The sequence below is a fragment of the Schistocerca nitens genome, chromosome 7, assembly GCF_023898315.1.
Source record: "Schistocerca nitens isolate TAMUIC-IGC-003100 chromosome 7, iqSchNite1.1, whole genome shotgun sequence".
NCBI lineage: Eukaryota > Metazoa > Arthropoda > Insecta > Orthoptera > Acrididae > Schistocerca > Schistocerca nitens.
Window position 1 is genome coordinate 345235055 of NC_064620.1, and position 19942 is coordinate 345254996.

At 37.7% G+C, this 19942-nt stretch overlaps 1 protein-coding gene across 1 annotated transcript in view; it reads right to left on the bottom strand.

Moving 5' to 3' along the window:
* Positions 1-964: 964 nt before the first annotated feature.
* The window catches only part of LOC126195612 (lysine-specific demethylase 3B), a 162619-nt gene continuing 143641 nt past the window's right edge, over positions 965-19942 (bottom strand). Inside the window, exons 7-14 of the mRNA XM_049934237.1 lie at positions 15420-16763; positions 14157-14438; positions 11711-11926; positions 11204-11623; positions 10186-10425; positions 4840-5134; positions 4374-4690; positions 965-1917 (exon numbers count right to left, since the gene is read on the bottom strand). Of these exons, the coding sequence (XP_049790194.1) occupies positions 1504-1917; positions 4374-4690; positions 4840-5134; positions 10186-10425; positions 11204-11623; positions 11711-11926; positions 14157-14438; positions 15420-16763 (3528 nt within the window). The 3' untranslated portion in view covers positions 965-1503. The remainder of the gene's footprint in view (positions 1918-4373; positions 4691-4839; positions 5135-10185; positions 10426-11203; positions 11624-11710; positions 11927-14156; positions 14439-15419; positions 16764-19942) is intronic.

Sequence of the window (19942 nt, forward strand, 5' to 3'; positions counted from 1 at the left end):
TAAAGATGAAACAATGAAATGAAGTTACTTTCACAATGACAACACTTTAACTTTGCAATAGGCTATTTTCCTATGTTAAAAATATGGTTGGATTTTGTTATTCAGAAGGATAGCATTCAGATCAGTTTTAGTCAATATTCTATCAAAATAACTTTTATTTCTATGTAATTACAGCTTAAAAATCATAAAATATAAATATCTGGTAACCTGTTTGTGTGCATGTGTTGTGAGTGATTTTTTTATTATTATTTTTTTTTTTACTGATGAAGGCTGTGACCAAAATCTTTTTGTGAGTGTCTTAATTGTGCCCGTTTGCAATTTGATATGTCTTCTTTACGGTAAGTTGCAATCTGTCTTTTCCTAAATTGTTGATATTTATCCAGCTTCATAATTAGACATAAATAATTACTTTAATCATGGAGCATATCCAAAACTAAACATTACTGCTTCAGAATTATTTCACATTCTTTAAAATCATTTTTGTATGTTAATAACATAAAAGTATAAAAACATAATACCCCAAAACCCTATGCATTGCTTACATAGGGATATTGACGACAGTTTTAGATTAATTGCAGCATACACAGAGGCATTTAAGCACTCATTCCTCTCATGCTCCGTACATTACTGTTAACAGGAAGAAACCCTAATAACTGGTACAATGGGATGTGGCCTCCGCCATGCACTTCACAGAGATTTGCTGAGTATAGATGTAGATATAGAAACCTCTCGAGATACTAAAACAGGTATAGCAAATCCTACTGAACAAATAAAAATAAGAAACAAAAATGTGAACAAAAGCCTTTATACAACTCACTGCATGGCCTCAAGAACCTACAGTAACAACTTCCCCTTAGCAAATTACATTGCTTTATCATATGGATAAAGAGTTAAGTATTAATTACAGAAGAGGATTAGATGAAATAATGTTTCTTTGATGAGTTTTTACGTAAAAAGTTTATTCGAGACAGCAAAGTTCACATTAAAACTAATACGTAAACAAGTGTCATTTTACTAAAATGATTTCACGATACTGTTAGATATTGCAAAAAAATTAAATATTGCATTTAGCTTATCTGACTAGTTTATATTACCACATCAGTAACTATATCGCGCATTCGATGGGAAACAGATCAACCCAAAAAATATTCTGACACTTATGGTGAAGTGAGAATGAATGATTTTCACTTGCAGAAAGTCCAGGCAGCTGATGGAAGGTACTCATTACATCAATCACAGTCACAGTTACATCAGCTGCATAAAAGGATTGCAGTTCCACCTTCTGTACCCCCAAAAGATGGCTGCTTTTTGGACTCTCAAACAACAAATGGTGCCATGGAAAAAATGCATCAGACCAGACAGGAACAACATGTAACACGACAATCCAGTATTACAAAGATGCCTTGCCAACCAAGCCAGTCAGCTTACAATTAAAAAATTATACAGAAGAACCCACAATGGGCCACATTGGTGAGATCACATAATGCATCCACTCAAAGACTTTCAAGTATCACCACCAACTTCACACGCTGTTGACATCTCCTCCACTCTCTCATCTCCATCCTCCACTTCATCCTCCGTTTCCACTTTTAATTCACTCTTAGAGTCAATCTTAGCAATTACAGGACTTGCAGACACATCACCACGGTTGCCTGATGTCCGATTTGGAGAAACTGGTTCTCGTTTAATACGCTTGTTCACAGTTTCAGATTCCATCTTTTCACGAGCATGCACCAATACTGACACAGAGTCTTTCACAGCATGATAAATAATGTTCTTTATCTGTAATTTATCCTCGTGGTTGGAGTGTGTATCAGAAAGATCGCGAAACTCTTCAGTCAGATGAAAGCAATGTGTGACATTCTCCGGTGAAACAAAGTCCTCTGCAACCTTAATGCAGTTGTGCAAGTTACGCACCTGAAAAAAATAAAGTAAACAAACAAATCTTTATTTACACAGTAACTCCATTCACAAACTACAAATTAATAAGGTATTCTAAGCTGGATCTAAAATCTGATATGTAACTTTACTAAATACTCAATGGTACCACCTATTTACATATAGTTGATTATTCAACCTCTCCAAATGCAGGAAATTACTCCAATAATCCGTTTGCAGAGGGAAAGTTAAGCAAAATTATCTGAATGTCAAAAGTGGTCTTTTAAATAATAGACCTTGGTATGGTAATTTATCTTGGTATGTGCTCATCTTTTATATACCAAAGTAAATTTTTTTTTATTGAATATAACATGCTCCCACTATTAATTATGGATCTTTTTACAAGATGATGATTTTGCACCTGGCAGTAGAGTGTGAACTAATAAAGACACAGAAAGCATATTAACTCACATTTTTATTTTTGATTATATATGCATTTAACCCATTCAGGGGGAGGGAAAGTGGGTAGCATCCTTGCAGGAGTAACCTGCTTGTTATACGATATGCTAGTAATTTCAGAAACCAAGTTAATGTGATTCCTACACAAATCTCTCTCTTTAACTACACTAGATGACTTTATAGTGACCTGCATTCACACAATGCCTTTCCAGCTACAACATGCCAGCGCACTCACTGGAATCACAACTGTAGCAGATAAATATCAATGTGAGATACTGCTCATTGCACACCAATGTGAAAGCACCACTACCACTACACTGGGTACACCCATAATTGTATTTTAAATTTTACTGGAGTACAACAGGTGGAAAAGGAACTTTTTTTTTTAGATGAACACACCACCATCTGATTGTATTATTGTTTATTTAATTACGACCCAGGTCTCCACCTTATATGCCATTTTCAAATGATTAAGTTTGTCATTAACATATATTGCAAGACATCAAGCTCAAAATTGGCCATAAATTAAGAAAAATATTTGCTCTCCATAAAATTCCAGATGCAAAATCATCATCTGGTAGAAACATCAATAAATAATAGTGGGAGCACATCATATTTAATAAAAACTGGTTTACCTTGGTATGTGCTCATCTTTTATATACCAAAGTAAACTTGTTTTTGTTAAATATAACATTTTGCCACTATTATTTATTGATCTTTTTACAAGATGATGATTTTGCACCTGGCATTTCATGGGGAACGAATATTTTTCTTAATTTATGGCCAATTTTGAGCTTTAAGTCCTGCAATATATGTTAATGACAAATTAAATCACTTGGAAATGGCATTAAAGCCAAAACCTGGGTTGTAATTAAATAAACAACAACACAGTCCAATGGTGGCGTGTTCATTGGAAAATTACTATACAAGTGTTGCTGAGCAACACCAAAAACTGAGAAGAAATTTATCTGCTAAAACTGTCAAAATTATTGCATGAAGTGCCTGGATCCCAGAGAAACAGCTCGATTTCTCCCCTTTTCAGATAAAATTAGTATAGTGAACGATATCTTACATTGAAGAAAACTTAATGTTAATCCACAGCCGATACTGCCTCTCTCTTCAAACACTTAAGAGATCAAAAAGGAATTGAAAATTTCCAAATGAAATAATTACAAGAGAACCATTGAAATTTTTCACATTTTAATTTTTGAGTAATGGTAGCTTTCCTCATTAGTTGCATATCAAAGATACTCTTAAGGCAATGATGAATTTATTGCAGAAGATTAAGAACATCCCTACTTCACTGCATTTCTCCATTCCTGTACTGTATGATGGTCTCATTTTTATGAGGCCATACTCATGTAGGCTGTAATTCTGTAACTTTCATTGCATGCATCCTTTCAGATCAATTGTTTTTGTGTTTCCTTCTGCCTCATGCCTACTTTCCATCCACTAACAAGTTATTGCAACACTCATAACTTAACCTCTTGCTTAAACTATCACACACACAAAGCTGCAATGCAAACGCACGTAATCTGGTGGTGTTCACTGTACCGTATAAAATACACAGCTATACAACATGTCAGATGTGCACAAGGAACAATTTTTTTACCACACATCTTACATGGGAGAATAATATTCCTGCAATGGAAGGCAATAAAATTTTCTAAAATTTGTAGCTGTTACAGAGCACATTTTGATACTGATACACTGTCATAGCAATACAATCTGTCAAGGATGTTACATTGTTTATAGAACACATGCTCACATCAGACGGTTAAAAAGCTCAAAGTATCACAGAAATCATTTGTTAGTTGTCATCATATGCAAGCATTGTAATTAAATCACTTAAAACGTGCTGTCATGGGAAAAATCACACACAACATCCTACTGAATTCAAACAAGATGCTACAAATTGCACACCAAACAGGTTTAGAAACTGGAGCAAGAGCTGGATGCCATGCAGTTGAAAACTGATTAATTCACACAACATAATTCCAAATTGTATTAGTCAGTAATTGTTTAACAGGTCTTACCTGGTGTGGTGCACCAGCAGGAATGAAAACACAGTCCCCTAAACACTGAACTATGGCAAATCCCTCAACACCATATTCACGGTAAAGTCTGTTACGCAGCTCAGTATCTAAGTACCAGCTCTGATCATGGATAGGATCATGATGCGGTTCAAGTCGCACTCCCTTTTCCACTGCAACTTTATTGAGCAAGTCTCTTATTTTGGCAGCATCACAGGCACTATAAATGTGCCACAATGCACCTGGTAGCTCTCCTTTCTCACGAACTCTGCGCCGCATAATAATGTCACATCCAGCCTCATCAATAGCTCTGAACGCTTCTGCAAGAGAAGTATCATTCTTAGCACTATTGATAATACGCAGACGGGGGAGGGTGAACAAAGAAATAGGTAATCTTATGCATAGCTTCTCACATCTGAATGAACAAAGTAAACAATTTCTTGCTAGCAATGAGGATTCTAAGATGTACCTTTAATATGCTCCTCACTATCTCCATCTTTTGGAATTCCAACATATACCATAACATTCACAGCGTCTGATATATCAAGATGTAAATTAGTAGTCCCATGCTTTGGATGGAGGGCTGACCCATAGGCATTGTACATCTTGGGACCAAGATCAGGGCGCACAAAACATTCAGGAAGACGTGATGCCAGATTAAGACGGCCAGTGCGCTGGGTATATTCAGAGAGAGGGAGCACTCTCATCAAGTCGGCAAAGCGTGATGGTAACATCTCTGCAAAATCATCTCCTGGTGGCCAGTCCTGGACGGAGAAGAAAAAAACCTTAGTATCGGGTACAAATTGCATTACTAACAATACAATACACAACTTAACAACCAATTTTTCTTCAAAACTGGGCTCTCCAGCATAAAATGTTACATTGCGTATGAACTGGGGGGAGTGGAGTTCTATTTTAATTTAGTGAGTCCAACATGAACTCCTTTCCAGTATTAGTAGTCTACAAGTTTGAAGTAATTGACGTACAGTCTTCAAAGCATCTCAGATGATTTGTTCCAATACTGTACAATAGTATAAATACATTGGTTGCACAAAACTGTGGCTGAGATGTTAAACTACAAGAACCATATTTGACAAAACAAGTGCAAATTCTGCAGCAGCATTTAAGACTGGCAATAATTATTTGTTACCTATGAAATATCATATCAAAGTATCAGCTACTCATTTCATGGCAGATAAGAAACATTTTTGTGACTGTCTCTGAAATGAAGTACGTTCTTAATGGTGGTGATGTTTAGGTGCATTTTATTATATTTAATACGTAAAGAAATATTTCAAGACATTATCTGATCTACAAAATAATATGTCACATTTTGCTCCTACCCACCGAAAATTATTCCAAAACAGTAAAAATTTTTGCATTTGTGGTCAACTGGATCCATATAAGTAAAAATTTTATTCACTGTCATACATTTCCATAATAAAGATTTTATACAGAACTCAAATCAAAAAAGAATTTCCAGTTTATTCACTTTGTAGGTTACACACACTTTCAGTATTATCTTATAATCTATACTTACACAGTAACTGTATGAGTTCTCTGAAGTCTAATTTACTTTTCCCCATTATTATAAAAAAGAAAGTTGCCACTCCTATATAGCAGATAGACTGTCACAAATAAGAAGCTTTCGGCCAGTAAGGCCTTAATCAAAAATAGACCCCCCCAACACGCACACATACACACGCGCACCTGCAGGCTCTGAAGCCACACTGCCAGCTTCTTATTTGTGAAAGTCTTTTTGTTGTACCTATCTGCAACTCAGCATCTCTGCTATATGGTGAGTGGCAACTTTCCTTTTCATAATATTGTTACTTTCCATCTTGGATTGTCCATTGTTTGATTTACTTTTTCCCCAGTAATACCCAACAAAACACCAATAATTACACATACACTTTATGACTAGGCCAATCACACTTGACTGACATTGTCCAATAATGCACAGGATTTGCACCACACACAGGGAATCATGAACCTAACATACATTAGAAAGACACGCCTTTGAATAGAATAAACATTGTGTCGACACCTTAAAATCGGTTCAGCTATCTCAAAACAACTCTACAACATAAAATGTCAACCAACTGCGTATAAGGATGCATTACACCTGGTTACCTCAAACAGAGCCCACCTTATAAATGCGTTATTTACTTTTAATCGAGCTGGGATTGCCAACACCCTTGTATGACAAAATAGATTGCCCATACTTTCATCCAGATTATGCTAACACAGCTTTGAGACATCTTGCTCTCAGGCCACTCACAGGTGGCACCAGTATAAATTTTCATTTTTCATCTTAAAAACAAGGGAGCCTCAATATATTTTTAAAATGCAAGAACATTGCACTTCTTTGAGCAGATAGGAATATTAAAGTAATGAAAGTAACGGCGAGGGACCAGAAAAACTTTCATTTTGTAGTTAAAGTAAAATAAGATGTGAATTCTGCTTTAAAATGCGAGATTACTTAGTGGACTGTTTCAAAGCTAATTGTATCCAGATGAGCTACGTATCCAGTTTGAAATAGCTATATTTTGAGCACACAATGTCAAAAATTTAAGCTTTCACTGGCACTGTACATCATCTGGCAAAGCCCAATTTGGTAAGAGAATGTGTGCAAGAGCCTACTTCAAAAATTAAGTGTACAAAGGCAACAATGTATCAATGCGCTCAATGATCTGCTGCTATGTCAACTGTGGACGGTTAAATGGTCTGTTCACGATAAATGTCGCATAATGCAATGTAGTACTCAGCCATGGGACCTAGAATATTATAAGAAATAAATGCATACGTACGTTTGTTAGCTAAAGCCCAAAAGATAATATAATGAAGACAGTTTTAATGTGGCATTACGTGACAGATGTTTTGAACTGTGACTGCATCAAATACCGCTAGAGGTAGAGCCTGAATTATGTCGTTAACGTCAACAACCCGTCCCCAAATGCCTTGTCTTATGTGTTCCTCACTGTTTTCTTTTCTTATTTTGAAATAAGTGAAGCAGCTATTCCTGGTCCACCACTGATTTCGATAACGACCCTTACAACACCAGAAAAGAGAGGCAATCGCAGTAACAACTGTTAGTTCTCCTCTAGGCTGCTGCCCAGTGAAATGGAGGTCGTGTTTTGTTTCCCCACACCACTCCTTCCCTTGTGGCAGTCAGAATTCTGGTCTGTTTGCGCTTGCAGCCATCTGCAACTACAGCCTATAGCGACCGCCCTCTGCACTATAGCAATTGGAAAACAAAGTCAAATTGTTTTCGATGGTGCCAAAATTCTTCCTCTAACATTAAAATTAGTTCCAATTCTACACAAAGTTCGTAGTCAGTTCTATCTGTAGCTTAGTAAAGCGTGGGTCATAGGGCTATGAGTTCTCACAAAAGGTAGTCTACAGATTTTATTTTTAATCTTCAAAATGTGCGGGAAAAGATAAACGTCCAGGAACACCTTATACTGGAGACGGATTCACTTAACTGGCAGGAAAATGCTGCTTTTCAACAAAACAATCAATTTCGAAAGCTTAAATAAAACCAAATGAAGAAAACAACAGCCATTTTGGAAGAAAAAGGTGTTTAAGTTCTTACAAAAGCAAACATTCTAGTCAACGTTCCCAATTGGCAATTTTTTAACAGTACATTTCAAAGAACTAATAATTTATTTGTTTTCACTCATGCAGCAAGACAATATTTAAATTTGTGTGTCTAATTATTCACAAAGAAAATATATGTGAATTTCAACAAAAATAGACACAAATTTTGGAAAAAAATTGGTGTGAATTTTGCCAACAAAAGATGTACATTTTCCAGTCCCTACTAATGGCTACTAATATTTTATATGAAAATATCAGGAAGAATAGTTTGTTCGAATCAATCTGTCAACACAAAACTGTCAAGAGCTATACGTACACTGGCTTACAAGCTGTATACATAAAGATCTCAAGAATAGAAACAAAACCCAACTGGCTGATATCCTTATATTGTTTAATATGCAATTAATGACACTTAAATGTGGCACAGCATCCTGGTTCCACGTTCACATTACGCAGACCACACACACACAAAACTGAGGAAAGTGCAGAATTGAGGACAATGTTAAAACCCCCAAAATATGAGCATAAACACAAATAATTGGCATATATGATTAAAAATCGCAATCTCCAATACACCGTATAACATCTGTCTAAGTGAAGGAAATTAAACATACAATACAACGTTTATACAATAATTTGTGGTATCAGTTCTTAAAAGAAAATCACAGGTGTGTAACAGCAAACAAAAACTCATCAAAATATTGAAATTGGTACCTGTTTTCGGACACGCTACAACTACAAATTATACATTCAAAACCTGCATTTCTGAGAGATCATCCTTTTTGTGCTCACCCAGAAAAACGCAAAATTGATGTTGAATTAAATCTAAGACATCGCAGCAGCTAATTGTTAAACTATAAGCATATATGCAGTCATCTGCTTAATGAGATACTTTTTCATCATTGCTGTTGCTGTTTAATGCTTTTCTTACAAGCCACTCTTCATTTGCTCACCACTGTTAAAAAGTGTTGTTTTAAGCATGACGAAAGAAACAGAGGTGTGGAAAAATGAGTTTACTTTCCCAGTCGGCATTACAAGCTTATCAGAATTCGGTCCTGCAAAAAACGTAGAATCGGAGAATGTAAAAAGGAAGTTCCACTGTAAACAATGGAACTTCATTAGCACATTGATGTCTGCTCAAAAAATTCCACAACATTCATAATGTCACACCAATGGTGTGTTAGAGTGAAATGTGGTTGGCATCCCAGCACATGCATGTTTTTAAACTGCCGGAAGTTTCATTGTTGCATATCTGTTAGTTATTGTTCAGTGCTGTAGTGAGTAGAACATTGTCTCTCGCAGATTGTGAATTTGCAGATGGCAGAGTTAGAGGAACAATCTCTACATTAAATTTTGCATGAAACTCGAGAAAACCGTTACAGACACGCACCAAGCAATGCAGGAAGCCTACAGTGATGAGTACTTAAGCCGTACTTGGTGTTACACAGTTTTAAAAGTGGCCAGACAACAGTTAAAGATGAGCCTCATTCAGGACGCCCTTCAATGTCTGCCAGTGACACTCGTGTCAGGAATGTCAAATAAACTGTGCATGACAATCTAAGATGGACTGTCTGAGAGACTGCAGAAGAATGTAACATTTCACTTGGGTCATGTAAAGCTTGTGTCTGTATATGTGTGGATGGATATATGTGTGTGTGCGCGCGAGTGTATACCCATCCTTTTCTCCCCCCTAAGGTAAGTCTTTCCACTCCCAGGATTGGAATGACTCCTTACCCTCTCCCTTAAAACCCACATCCTTTCGTCTTTCCCTCTCCTTCCCTCTTTCCTGATGAGGCAACAGTTTGTTGCGAAAGCTTGAATTTTGTGTGTATGTTTGTGTTTGTTTCGTGTCTGTCGACCTGCCAGCACTTTCATTTGGTAAGTCACATCATCTTTGTTTTTAGATAGATCAAGAATGTGGATGTTTATATCCTTTAGCAACACAATACAAAATGGTTATGAAATACAAAGCTGCAACACAAAGATGGTCTCTCATGGCATTGCCATTTTCATGATTAGTACCAATTAATAGACCAAAGGAAAGATTTCCATTATTCATACAGTGTGAGCTAAACTTTAATTCCTTTTATAAACATTTATATACATTGAAAACAACTATTGTACGTCCACCCATGTGGCTGCAAAGAGATCTCAAGCCTTTAACAACAGTGAAGGTAGTTTGTAATCAAAATCAAATAATTATACCAAAAATTACCTTCAGTTTTAGAAGCATTGGTTTTCCTTCTTCATCAACCAATCTACGTGAGAAGTGCTCAAAGCCCTCCCAAAATCGCCTCATCGGCTGATTTGGCACAATATTTCCAGTCATGCAGTTGACCAGATCATTCTTCTCATCTCCAAAATCGCGTGCAAATGAATCTGGATGCCAAAGAGTCATGTCCAGATGCTTTGATACATCTGATACCAGCACAGGTAATCCTTTTTTCCACTGTTCCTGTAACAAAAATGGAAATCGTTTCTGAATTTAGTTATACTGTCACTAATCAATATTAGTACACTATTGGAAGAAAAAATCAATTATTAAAGTCAAATATATTTCCCACCAAAAAATAATGAATCATTTAACCCTGAAATATACACAAATTGTCTTTCCTACACATCAATCTGTGTAATGGAATTTCTTTATGTTGTTTAACTTTTTTTCCTTCACAGTACATACTTGTGACAACCCCTTCACACTAATTCCCAGCAATTTTTTTCTCACGGCCATTTTTATTTCTTGTTTAGTTATTTCCTCAAACTTCCAGTTTCGGAATCACCGCGTCCAAGTACTATATTATTTTCTTAAACCTTTTATTTAACTAATGCATCTATCAAAATCCTATAAACTGACAGGTCTGAAGTTTGCCAATCTTAAGGACATTAGTTTGAATGACTATTTATAGGAATCAATTACTAACCTCACTAAGTCCATCATGTATCAACAATGTTAGCAAGCTAGTAACAGGGCAATAAGCACATTAACTTTAATGAAGAGCAAGGCATCATATGCACATATATTATATAGTAGGCCTATTCTTGATGACTAATATGAGGAACATAGACAAGTTAGCTGAATTATCTTACAACATACTAACCCAAAGAAGAGATGGGAACAGAGAACAACAGTTGGTCAGAGTCAGTATTACTATGTACAAGGAGTATTCCTTCATAATTCAAAGTGAAAGGCAAACACACAGTCATTTCTTATTCAGATAAAATAATTTAAATACCTGAAACATTTTTTGGTTTCCTTTATGTGAAGGATCGTTCAGCCTCAGCAGACGACCATCACACAACCACGTGTGTGGTGGAGAAAAATCTGGAGAACCTGTCTCCAATTTGCAGTTTGACGAGCGTCCCTTATGCTGACGTGGCATATATTTTGAGCGTGCTTGTGCAGCTGGACGATTTTCTTCAGTAGGTGGTGCTGGTCCAGGAGATGACGGGGCAGGAGATGGTGCACGACTCCCATTACCTCCACCTGTAGGGCGTATGAGCAGCTCTCTTAGTGTCGAATGTCCTCGACCACTGGATGAAGTCCCATCTTCAACACCTTGTTCTCTCTTTCCTGCATCTCCACTGACTTCTTGCTTACTGCTATTAGCATCTGTTGAACCTGGCTCCCTCTTCATTTCAGTAGAAGGTTCTTGCTGTGGAGAAAAAGAATTGGGAAAGTCAAATGCAGTACACTATATTGGTAAATGTTACACTACTAATGCTACCTCAGTGAGGCTTACATAAGCATCTAGCTCTTCCTTCATGTAAGCTAACTCAGCTAGCCAAGCTAGAGTACACCTCTCGTTGATCCGCTGTTCAATCAAATTCTTTGTTGAGTGACGTGTATCGGTCTCACTGTGATGGAGGTCACCATTGGGGGCTTCCGTTTTTACTGAAGTGTTCGGTTCCATTTTTACTGCTACCTTTGGTTCCGTTTCTACTCGTAACTGCGCATCCTAAAAGAATACACAATTGAAATGGGTGTTTGCTGTTCTTTGCTAATGGATTCGAGGTTGATTGAGCGATTTAAGAGGAGAAAGGGATGAGACTTTGAAACTAGTTAATACCAGGAACAATACGTATGACACCCAAATCATACTTCAATGCAAATTAGAAACACCGATTCAAGTTATTTACTTTGGAAATACTATTTTTTGCATAAAAATGTTGCTGTCAAAGAAGAAAATTACACCCTACAATATGTAAATATAGTGCAGCAAGTAACGAGTATGCACCGCGTGCCCTCAAAAGAAAGGGAACAAGACAGACAAAATTTATATTTTCAAGTGTAACTTCTGAACTATGCTGGCTGCAACACATGCAGACAACTAATTCTAAGTTGCCCTAGCCCCTGGTTTTACTTATTTTGGCACTTCTGCTAACACTACAGGAGGAAAAAACCATTCCAGAGCTACTACAATTTCTTGACCAAGTGAAGGAAACAACTGTTAGTAAATTTAAGTTAAGGTAGTTAAAGGAAGTGCCACTAACATATAAAAATAAGCAAGAAGAGGAAGAAGAGGAAGAGGAAGAAGAAGAAGAAGAAGAAGAAGAAGAAGACGACTTACAGACTAAACATATACAAGCAGTAATAACCAAATAAAAACTTTTGTGTTCTATAGATTGCCACACCTGCATATCCAGCAATGAAGAAACTGCATAATTATCGACATATACCTCACTACCCTGTATTTCTGACTGTCCACACACTGAATGTACTTTTTAAATAAGTATTCTTCCAATTGCAGTTACATTTACTCCTTTGAAAATGAATTTATCAATCAAAAAAGAATGTGCACACAGGGCGTAAAATGAACACTATCATAACACTGCTGGCTTTCACTGTACACTTTTTAAGCTCAATAAAGTCTGTTTCTAATGAAATAATTGAGTTTTGTTCCATCAATTCACCTACAAATATTCCAAAGGATCACCACCACATTCCTATTAAAGTTTTAATTAAAACTCATTTCAGCAATGCCATATGTACAGAATGTGAAATGAGGATATGTCAATGAGCTCAGACAAATGATGAACCTGGAAGATTTCCGGATAAGTAACTGACAATTCCTTGGTTCATATACAAGTAAACTAACTTGGTACAGGTAGGCCACAAATTTAACTTTTTTTTCCACTGTAAAATACTAAATGTTGTTTTCATTGCAGTAGTTACAATCTGAAATTCCTTTAATAGATCAAAGACTAGCATAAAACTTCATCAATTGTCCTCTAATAGGAAGTAAACTACAGATAATACTATTTGTAGTGCTTTATCACTCTCTTCAATAATTTAAAAACTCATGTTCCTGGACAGGTTGTTCATAGCACATTTTTTGCACAAGGTAAAGAGCCTATTGCAGTTTTATTTTTAGAACATTAACTGCAATTATTTATCCTCTTGAAAAAGTTTTCAAACAGTGGTGAACAACTATAACTATTAATTTTGACCCATATTTCTGTATGTAGTGATGTTCTGTCTTTTTAAGCCCAAGACTATTTAAAAATTCAATTAATTTTTCTGTTTTAGTTGTATAATGGAAGCAGCAGCTATGTGTATTACAAAGAGGAAAATACCAGAAAATGTTTGATTCTTTTCTACATAATTTGTCTCCTGGAAGTGATAAGCAAAGTTGACAGACCTGCAGATTAAGCAAAATATCTGAAACTACATGAAACCTTCCACACATAGCTCAACAGAAAATTTTGAGCACTGTCAAATGTGGAGCTGTTACACTTAAAACCCAGTAGTCTCCTCAGAAAACCATCCATGCCATTGTATCCATCTCTTCTTCATAAAATGATGGCCAGCAAATGTAGACAGCTACAAGACATTCGAAAGTATTTTCCACTATTTTTTCTCCTGTGAATTACTTCACAATTATTTCCTCGATTAACAAAATACTCAGTAGTTAAGCCTTCAAACTTACACTTCCCCTATTGCACTGATCAGCTAGATCAATGTGATGCTGCCCACAACTTTTAGTGTATCTCGAGCATTAGGCATATTTCTAATGAAGTAAATACTCTTCACGCACCACATAAGACTTTCATTGTACTCTGTCGTATCACTTTCATAAAGAGATTACTACCCACACTACTAACAAAATAATACTGAATCTGCTATTTGGTGAGTATTAATACCTGAATACATACTGATGGTTCTATTACATCTACGCTCATGCTCACCTTGGGTAGTCCATTGGCAATTTCTGCAGAGGCAGAACCATTAGCTGGAGAATTTCTACCACGGGGCTGGCTACCAGAACAGGAACAACGTGTCAGGCCCCAGCGTTCCCTCTCACGATGCATATCTTGCCCAAGACGTGTGAGGCAGTCACTTGCAATGATCTGTGTTAGCATTAATTTATCCTGCTCATGGCCCTGGCGATTTGTGCACAACAGCCAAGAGAAATCATCTCTGTCCTTTCCCAGTTCTGCCCACAGACGGATCTTGCCCGCCTTGCGTCCCTGTAACATAAGAGGAAAAGTTACAAAACTACCACCAGAAGAAGTTAAGAATCTACCAAAAATGCTTTTGCAATCATAATTCACAAAGAAATAATAATAATAATAATAATAATAATAAGACAAAGAAGAAGAGTAATAACATTTGGAGGAACCACAGCTGTATGTTCAGCATTAATAAGTAACATGAAATGAATGGTACCAATCTTTAATAAAAATATTGCATGTCAACAACTTTATTTTCAACCATAGCAATGAAGATATAGCTGTTATACAAACAATCTGATAAATTTTCAGGGTTTCTTATATTACTGCAGACTAAAGAATTTACTCTAAAGTAATGTGAAAATCAATTATGACATAGGTACGGGATGTTTTCTTGATATTTGTTTTCACTTCTGATTTGTTAGAATCCTTCCAACAATGACAACACAGATATCGTTTATCACAATACATACATAGAATATTTTCAAAAAGTACTTTTAACAACATTACTTTCGAACCAACAAAAATGTCAGTAGTGAAGGGCTTCCTTGTTACTGAGCACAACTGCAACAACCAGTTTCCATAATTTAAGAGTAGCAACTGTTTCATAAAAGCAGCTTTTGAGGACATTTCTTGTGGATAAAAACAGTTGTTTGTGTAAAATACTTTAAAAATGGATAAACAAAGTCTGGCCTGAAATAAAATAGTAATTTGTAATTGTTACACTTTTTGGTCAAAATGTGATCATCTTCAGACCATTTCTACAATGACACTTGGTGGTGGTCGTGGTGGTGTGGCTCCATAAACATCAACTCAACACCACCACCACCACCACCACCACCACCAACCATCATGGTATAAATGGTCTAAAGACGGTCCTATTCTGATAGACACCAGTAACAATTACAACTAAATATTTCATTTCAGTCAAGAATGTTTATAATAGATTTCTAAAGCTTCATAAAAACTTTATTAAAGTAAGAAAATATGCTCTCCTACCTTATAACAATCTATGCAGACAGCAAAGCCACACTTTGCACAAGCCCAGTGGTAGTTGAACAGTGTTGTCTCACAAACGTCACACATTTCACGTACACCTCTCACTACTCTCTTCCATGCAACAGGTGTGGGTCCTGAAGAATGAGCTGCTGCAGAATCAGATTCTTGTCTCAGTAATTTGCAGAACTCATCTCCAACTTCTTCCAGCAAAATCTTTGCCATATCCAAATCTAAATCTGTTGGAGGATCGGACGGGTCTGGCAGCCACAAACGCAGATCGTCTGGTGCAGGATCAACTCGTGGATCTGAGAATCCAGCTGCAGCTAACTGTCCATTTTTGGTATATCGCAATCGTCGGAAAGCATAAAAGCGACAGAAAATGTTCGGAACATCTCGAGACCGCTGGCTGGGAGTCCAACGACATTCGCGGCACTTCGCAAGCTTTGGCGCAACCTCGTGGCAAGGTCCATCTTGTAGGAAACTTTCACCTGTCCTCTTGAGTTGTGCTACGGGCGGTTTCTTTAGCGGATCCCTCCTAGGAGCAGGGGGACCATCACGTGGTTTTCTACCACCTCCCTGTGTCCTCGATCCTCTACCCTGACCTGATCCACCAGTTCCTGACCCAGAGTTAGCTGAGTTCTCGTCCTTCTTACCACCACTCGCACCTCCTGAGGGGGACTCCGAAGCTGCAGGACGGGGTCGTCTACCTCTCTTTCTCGGTTCGTCACTATTTACAACTGTCGGGATAGCTGAACCACCACTTCCGTTCCCCCTCACTCTCTCCCTCTCCTTCTCTGATGTGTCTGCACTTTCCCCTTCACCAGCACTGCCAACATCCCCATCAGCCAATTGAGAATCTACTTTCTTCCCTGCACCTGGCTTCTTCCTTTTGGAATCTTGTGTCCTACGCTGCCTACTAGCAGGAGGGGTGGGAGGTGATGTGCGACCACGGCTGTCCACATCAGAGCCACTGGACGAATCAGCTCCAGGCCCACAAGTCACAGAACTGACACTCCCAGGTCCACTATTACCTTCGGAGCTGGCATGTCCATTAACAAGTGGTGTTACAGATGATGTGGCTTCTCCTTTTTCCCCAGAATGTCTTTGTAACCATGCTTTTTTGAGTTTATGTACAGGGTAAGTCCTTGTAGGGGGTCCTGGACTACTGGATTTTTCAGAGTCTGCTGCACTCGGTGGCCGCTGCCGTGAAGGAGTACCAGGGGCAGGACTGACTGCAGGACTTGGTGCAGCTGGAGATGGCACAGTTGTAACACCTTGGTTTTCCTGTACCGTAGTAGCTGCTGATGCTATGGGAGGACTGGGTTCCTGGACTCCTCCTGGAATCTGTAAAAAATCAGAACACTAATCAAACTTCACCCCACTCCTTCCTCCCCCACTCCCTTCTCATACACACATCTGATTACTCAGCTACAATGTTCAAAAATAAGCTATCATTATTTCAAATTAAACTCTTAATGTTAGTCATTAAATGGTGAAAAGTAACACCATGTTTTTCTGTCACATTTAGTCTGCCAGAGAGATTGTGTACGGTACAAAATATTCTACTTACAAACCATTGAGATAGGAACAGAAAATATAGTTTAATGCCCACCTCTAAGAATCATAACTATTCCTCACAGCGAAGACAAGGGAGAAAGAAAGATTTAATATACACAAGAAGTGGAAGGAAAAGACATTACAAACCCTTCGTCGACTGACCATTTAAGTAGGTGAAGGAGTTCGGAAGCTTCAGATTTCACTCTCCTGTACACTAGAACTTTTCTATTAACTATAATATATTTATAATATAATTTCATGGTTTTGAATGTGTGTTTCTTCTCAGCCCTCTAGCAATAAAATTTACTCTCACATTAGCACAACAGTATATTCTTTTATCAAAGGTAAACTGAATGCCATATTTTATACCAGCTGAAGATCAATACACCTTTTAAATGGACCAAGAAGAGTTACTCATTTTGAGAGGTTGTGGGAATTTGTTGGCTATTTACCACAGAGAAGAGTGACAGGTCATGAGTACCTTGCCCATTTTATCTCACAAGGGAACCACCTCATCACACCCCACTCAGATTTAGTGGTAAGGTGGCCCAGTACCTAGCCCATCAAAAACTGAACACTGATCATGAAAACAGGAAGGTGTACTGGACTGTGAAAAAAGAAGCAAAACATAAATAGTGAATGGTCCAAGCCCAAGATGTGCAACGTTGAATATGACTGTATCAATGGCATAGGGGTTGCGTGGTCACAGTGTTGGTCTGTGAAGTAGGTGAGCCAGATTCTAAATGCCCTCATGCCATTTTGTATCTTTTTCACAACTTTGTGAACTCTCTGTCTGGTCACTGAAATGTTTGTTCTCTTTCTGCAGTCTTGGCAGTTGTCATACCATTCACTGGTTATAGACTGTAAAGGTTCGTATGAGCAGTGCCTTCCCCCCCACTTCTGGCTACTTGAAGCCTGACTGTTTGCTGTATGAGCAGTAGCAGCATGCAGCCAGATGCTACCCGGAAAAATTTTTCTGGCGCTCCCAAGCTGCCAGATTCGCGCATGTGCAGCCATGAAATTTATTGTCCTTTATTCCGTCGTAAGCTACACAAGAAACTTTTTTTTTTTTTTTTTTTTTTTTTTTTGGGCAAGAAATTTGTATTCCATCCTGCTAGCTTTTTGCAGTGCTGTGTAGATGTAAACCGGTTGGAAATGCTACATAACAATATTGCAGAGTACGGAGGCGGGGGGGTAATTATCTGTCAAATTCACCCCATAGCAAAATGTTATGGTACGTCGAGCTGTGGAGTCTAATTTTGAAATGATATTTTGCCAATAACTACTTCCTTATTTGCATCCTTTATCTGGGTGGGAGATGATAAAACAATTGCTCTACGTACAGCTCTGTATGTCCTCCAACAACACGCCGCAGGGCTGCACATGGTCATGTGATGCCCCACCACGAAATTCCACTAGAAATGCAACGAAAAGCGTATGAGCAGAGCAAGCACCAAGCAAGGGCTGCCTACGTCATCGTAGCTGCGTATGCGCAGTACAGCCTTTTAAAACATTTGTTTTGACAGAGCACAGAGAAACTGTTTGATTGCGAAACTGTTGCTTGATATGTTGCAGCTTTGTGACGAACTATTATGTTTTCACAAACACCCAACTTGGGCAAGGAGGCACATCTCACTCACTCACCCACCAGGCATAAAAATTAGATCCTATCATATGACATACTGTCACTAATGCCGTGTATGACACACCGGACATGTTTTGCAATGGAGGATTCGGCTGACTTTTTGCCTCGTCATCAAAGGTTTGCAGTTCCCATTCGAAAGCCATTTCCTTTCAGCTGCTAACATAGTAATAGTGCAGTATCAAGTTTCATTGTAGATCCCTTTCTTACATCTCACTGCTGCAAACAGATGTTACACCATGACACAGACACAAATCTAAGTACAGTGAACAGCGAAAATAAATAAATTAAAATAAATCACAAGGGAACATTGAACATCGCTCATATGCTTTTCTTCGCTCGATGTTTCACTTGTTAAGCTTGGACCATTCACTGTTTCTAACCCCCCCCCCCCCCCCACACACACACACACACACACACCACCTTCCTCTTTTCATGTTTGACCTGTGTTCAGATTTTGATGGGCTGTCAACTGGGTCCTCTTACCACTAAATCTGGGGGGGGAGTTTGCCCGGTCGCATAATTAAGATCTTAAAATTGCTTCAAGATGACGATGAAACAACTTAATAAATGAGAAGTATTTCCACAATCAATTTCATGAACTTATTTTTATTCGAATACGTGGGATAGATCCACCTACATACTGATGAAGTTTACAGTCACACTACAAGTTAAAACAGTAAGAGCTGCATATTAACCCTGGAGTTTCTTTGCTGTCAATATTTTCTGTAGTACCAAAGTTCTAAAACAGTTTTGTGTAGAAACTTTTCTTACATCTCCCCGCAGGGTATACTAGTTTTCTGCTGTTTTCATAGTGACCAACGATACGGCACACATCTACTGGCAATGAATAAATTATGCTGGAGTTCAAAGAGCACAAAAACTATTACAGGAAGCATACCTAAGAATATTATCTTATCAATTTGTAAGAAAGGGATTTTTGCCTTTTACCAATATAAATACTGGCAAGATACTGTTCCTGGGAACTTCAAGACTGTATTAAAATCTCAACAGTAGTTCCTCATACTAGTCCAGACACACAAAAAAAAAAAAAAAAAAGGTCAACCGGGGACTTCAGTTTATGAGAGATTTAACAAAACATTTTTTATTCACTTACTAAAACATTACTAACGCTAAGTTTGCATGCAGTAATGTTTGTCTATTGTTCTTTTGACAAATTATGAATGCAATGTACGTTCACAAATGGCAAAAGGTATTTCGTTTGTGATACAACTACAATTAAATACGTTTCAGATTTTTTACTTTACTTGTACGGTGAAACCTTGCTTCTTGCCAAATGTCATTATTCTCCATCAATGAGAAG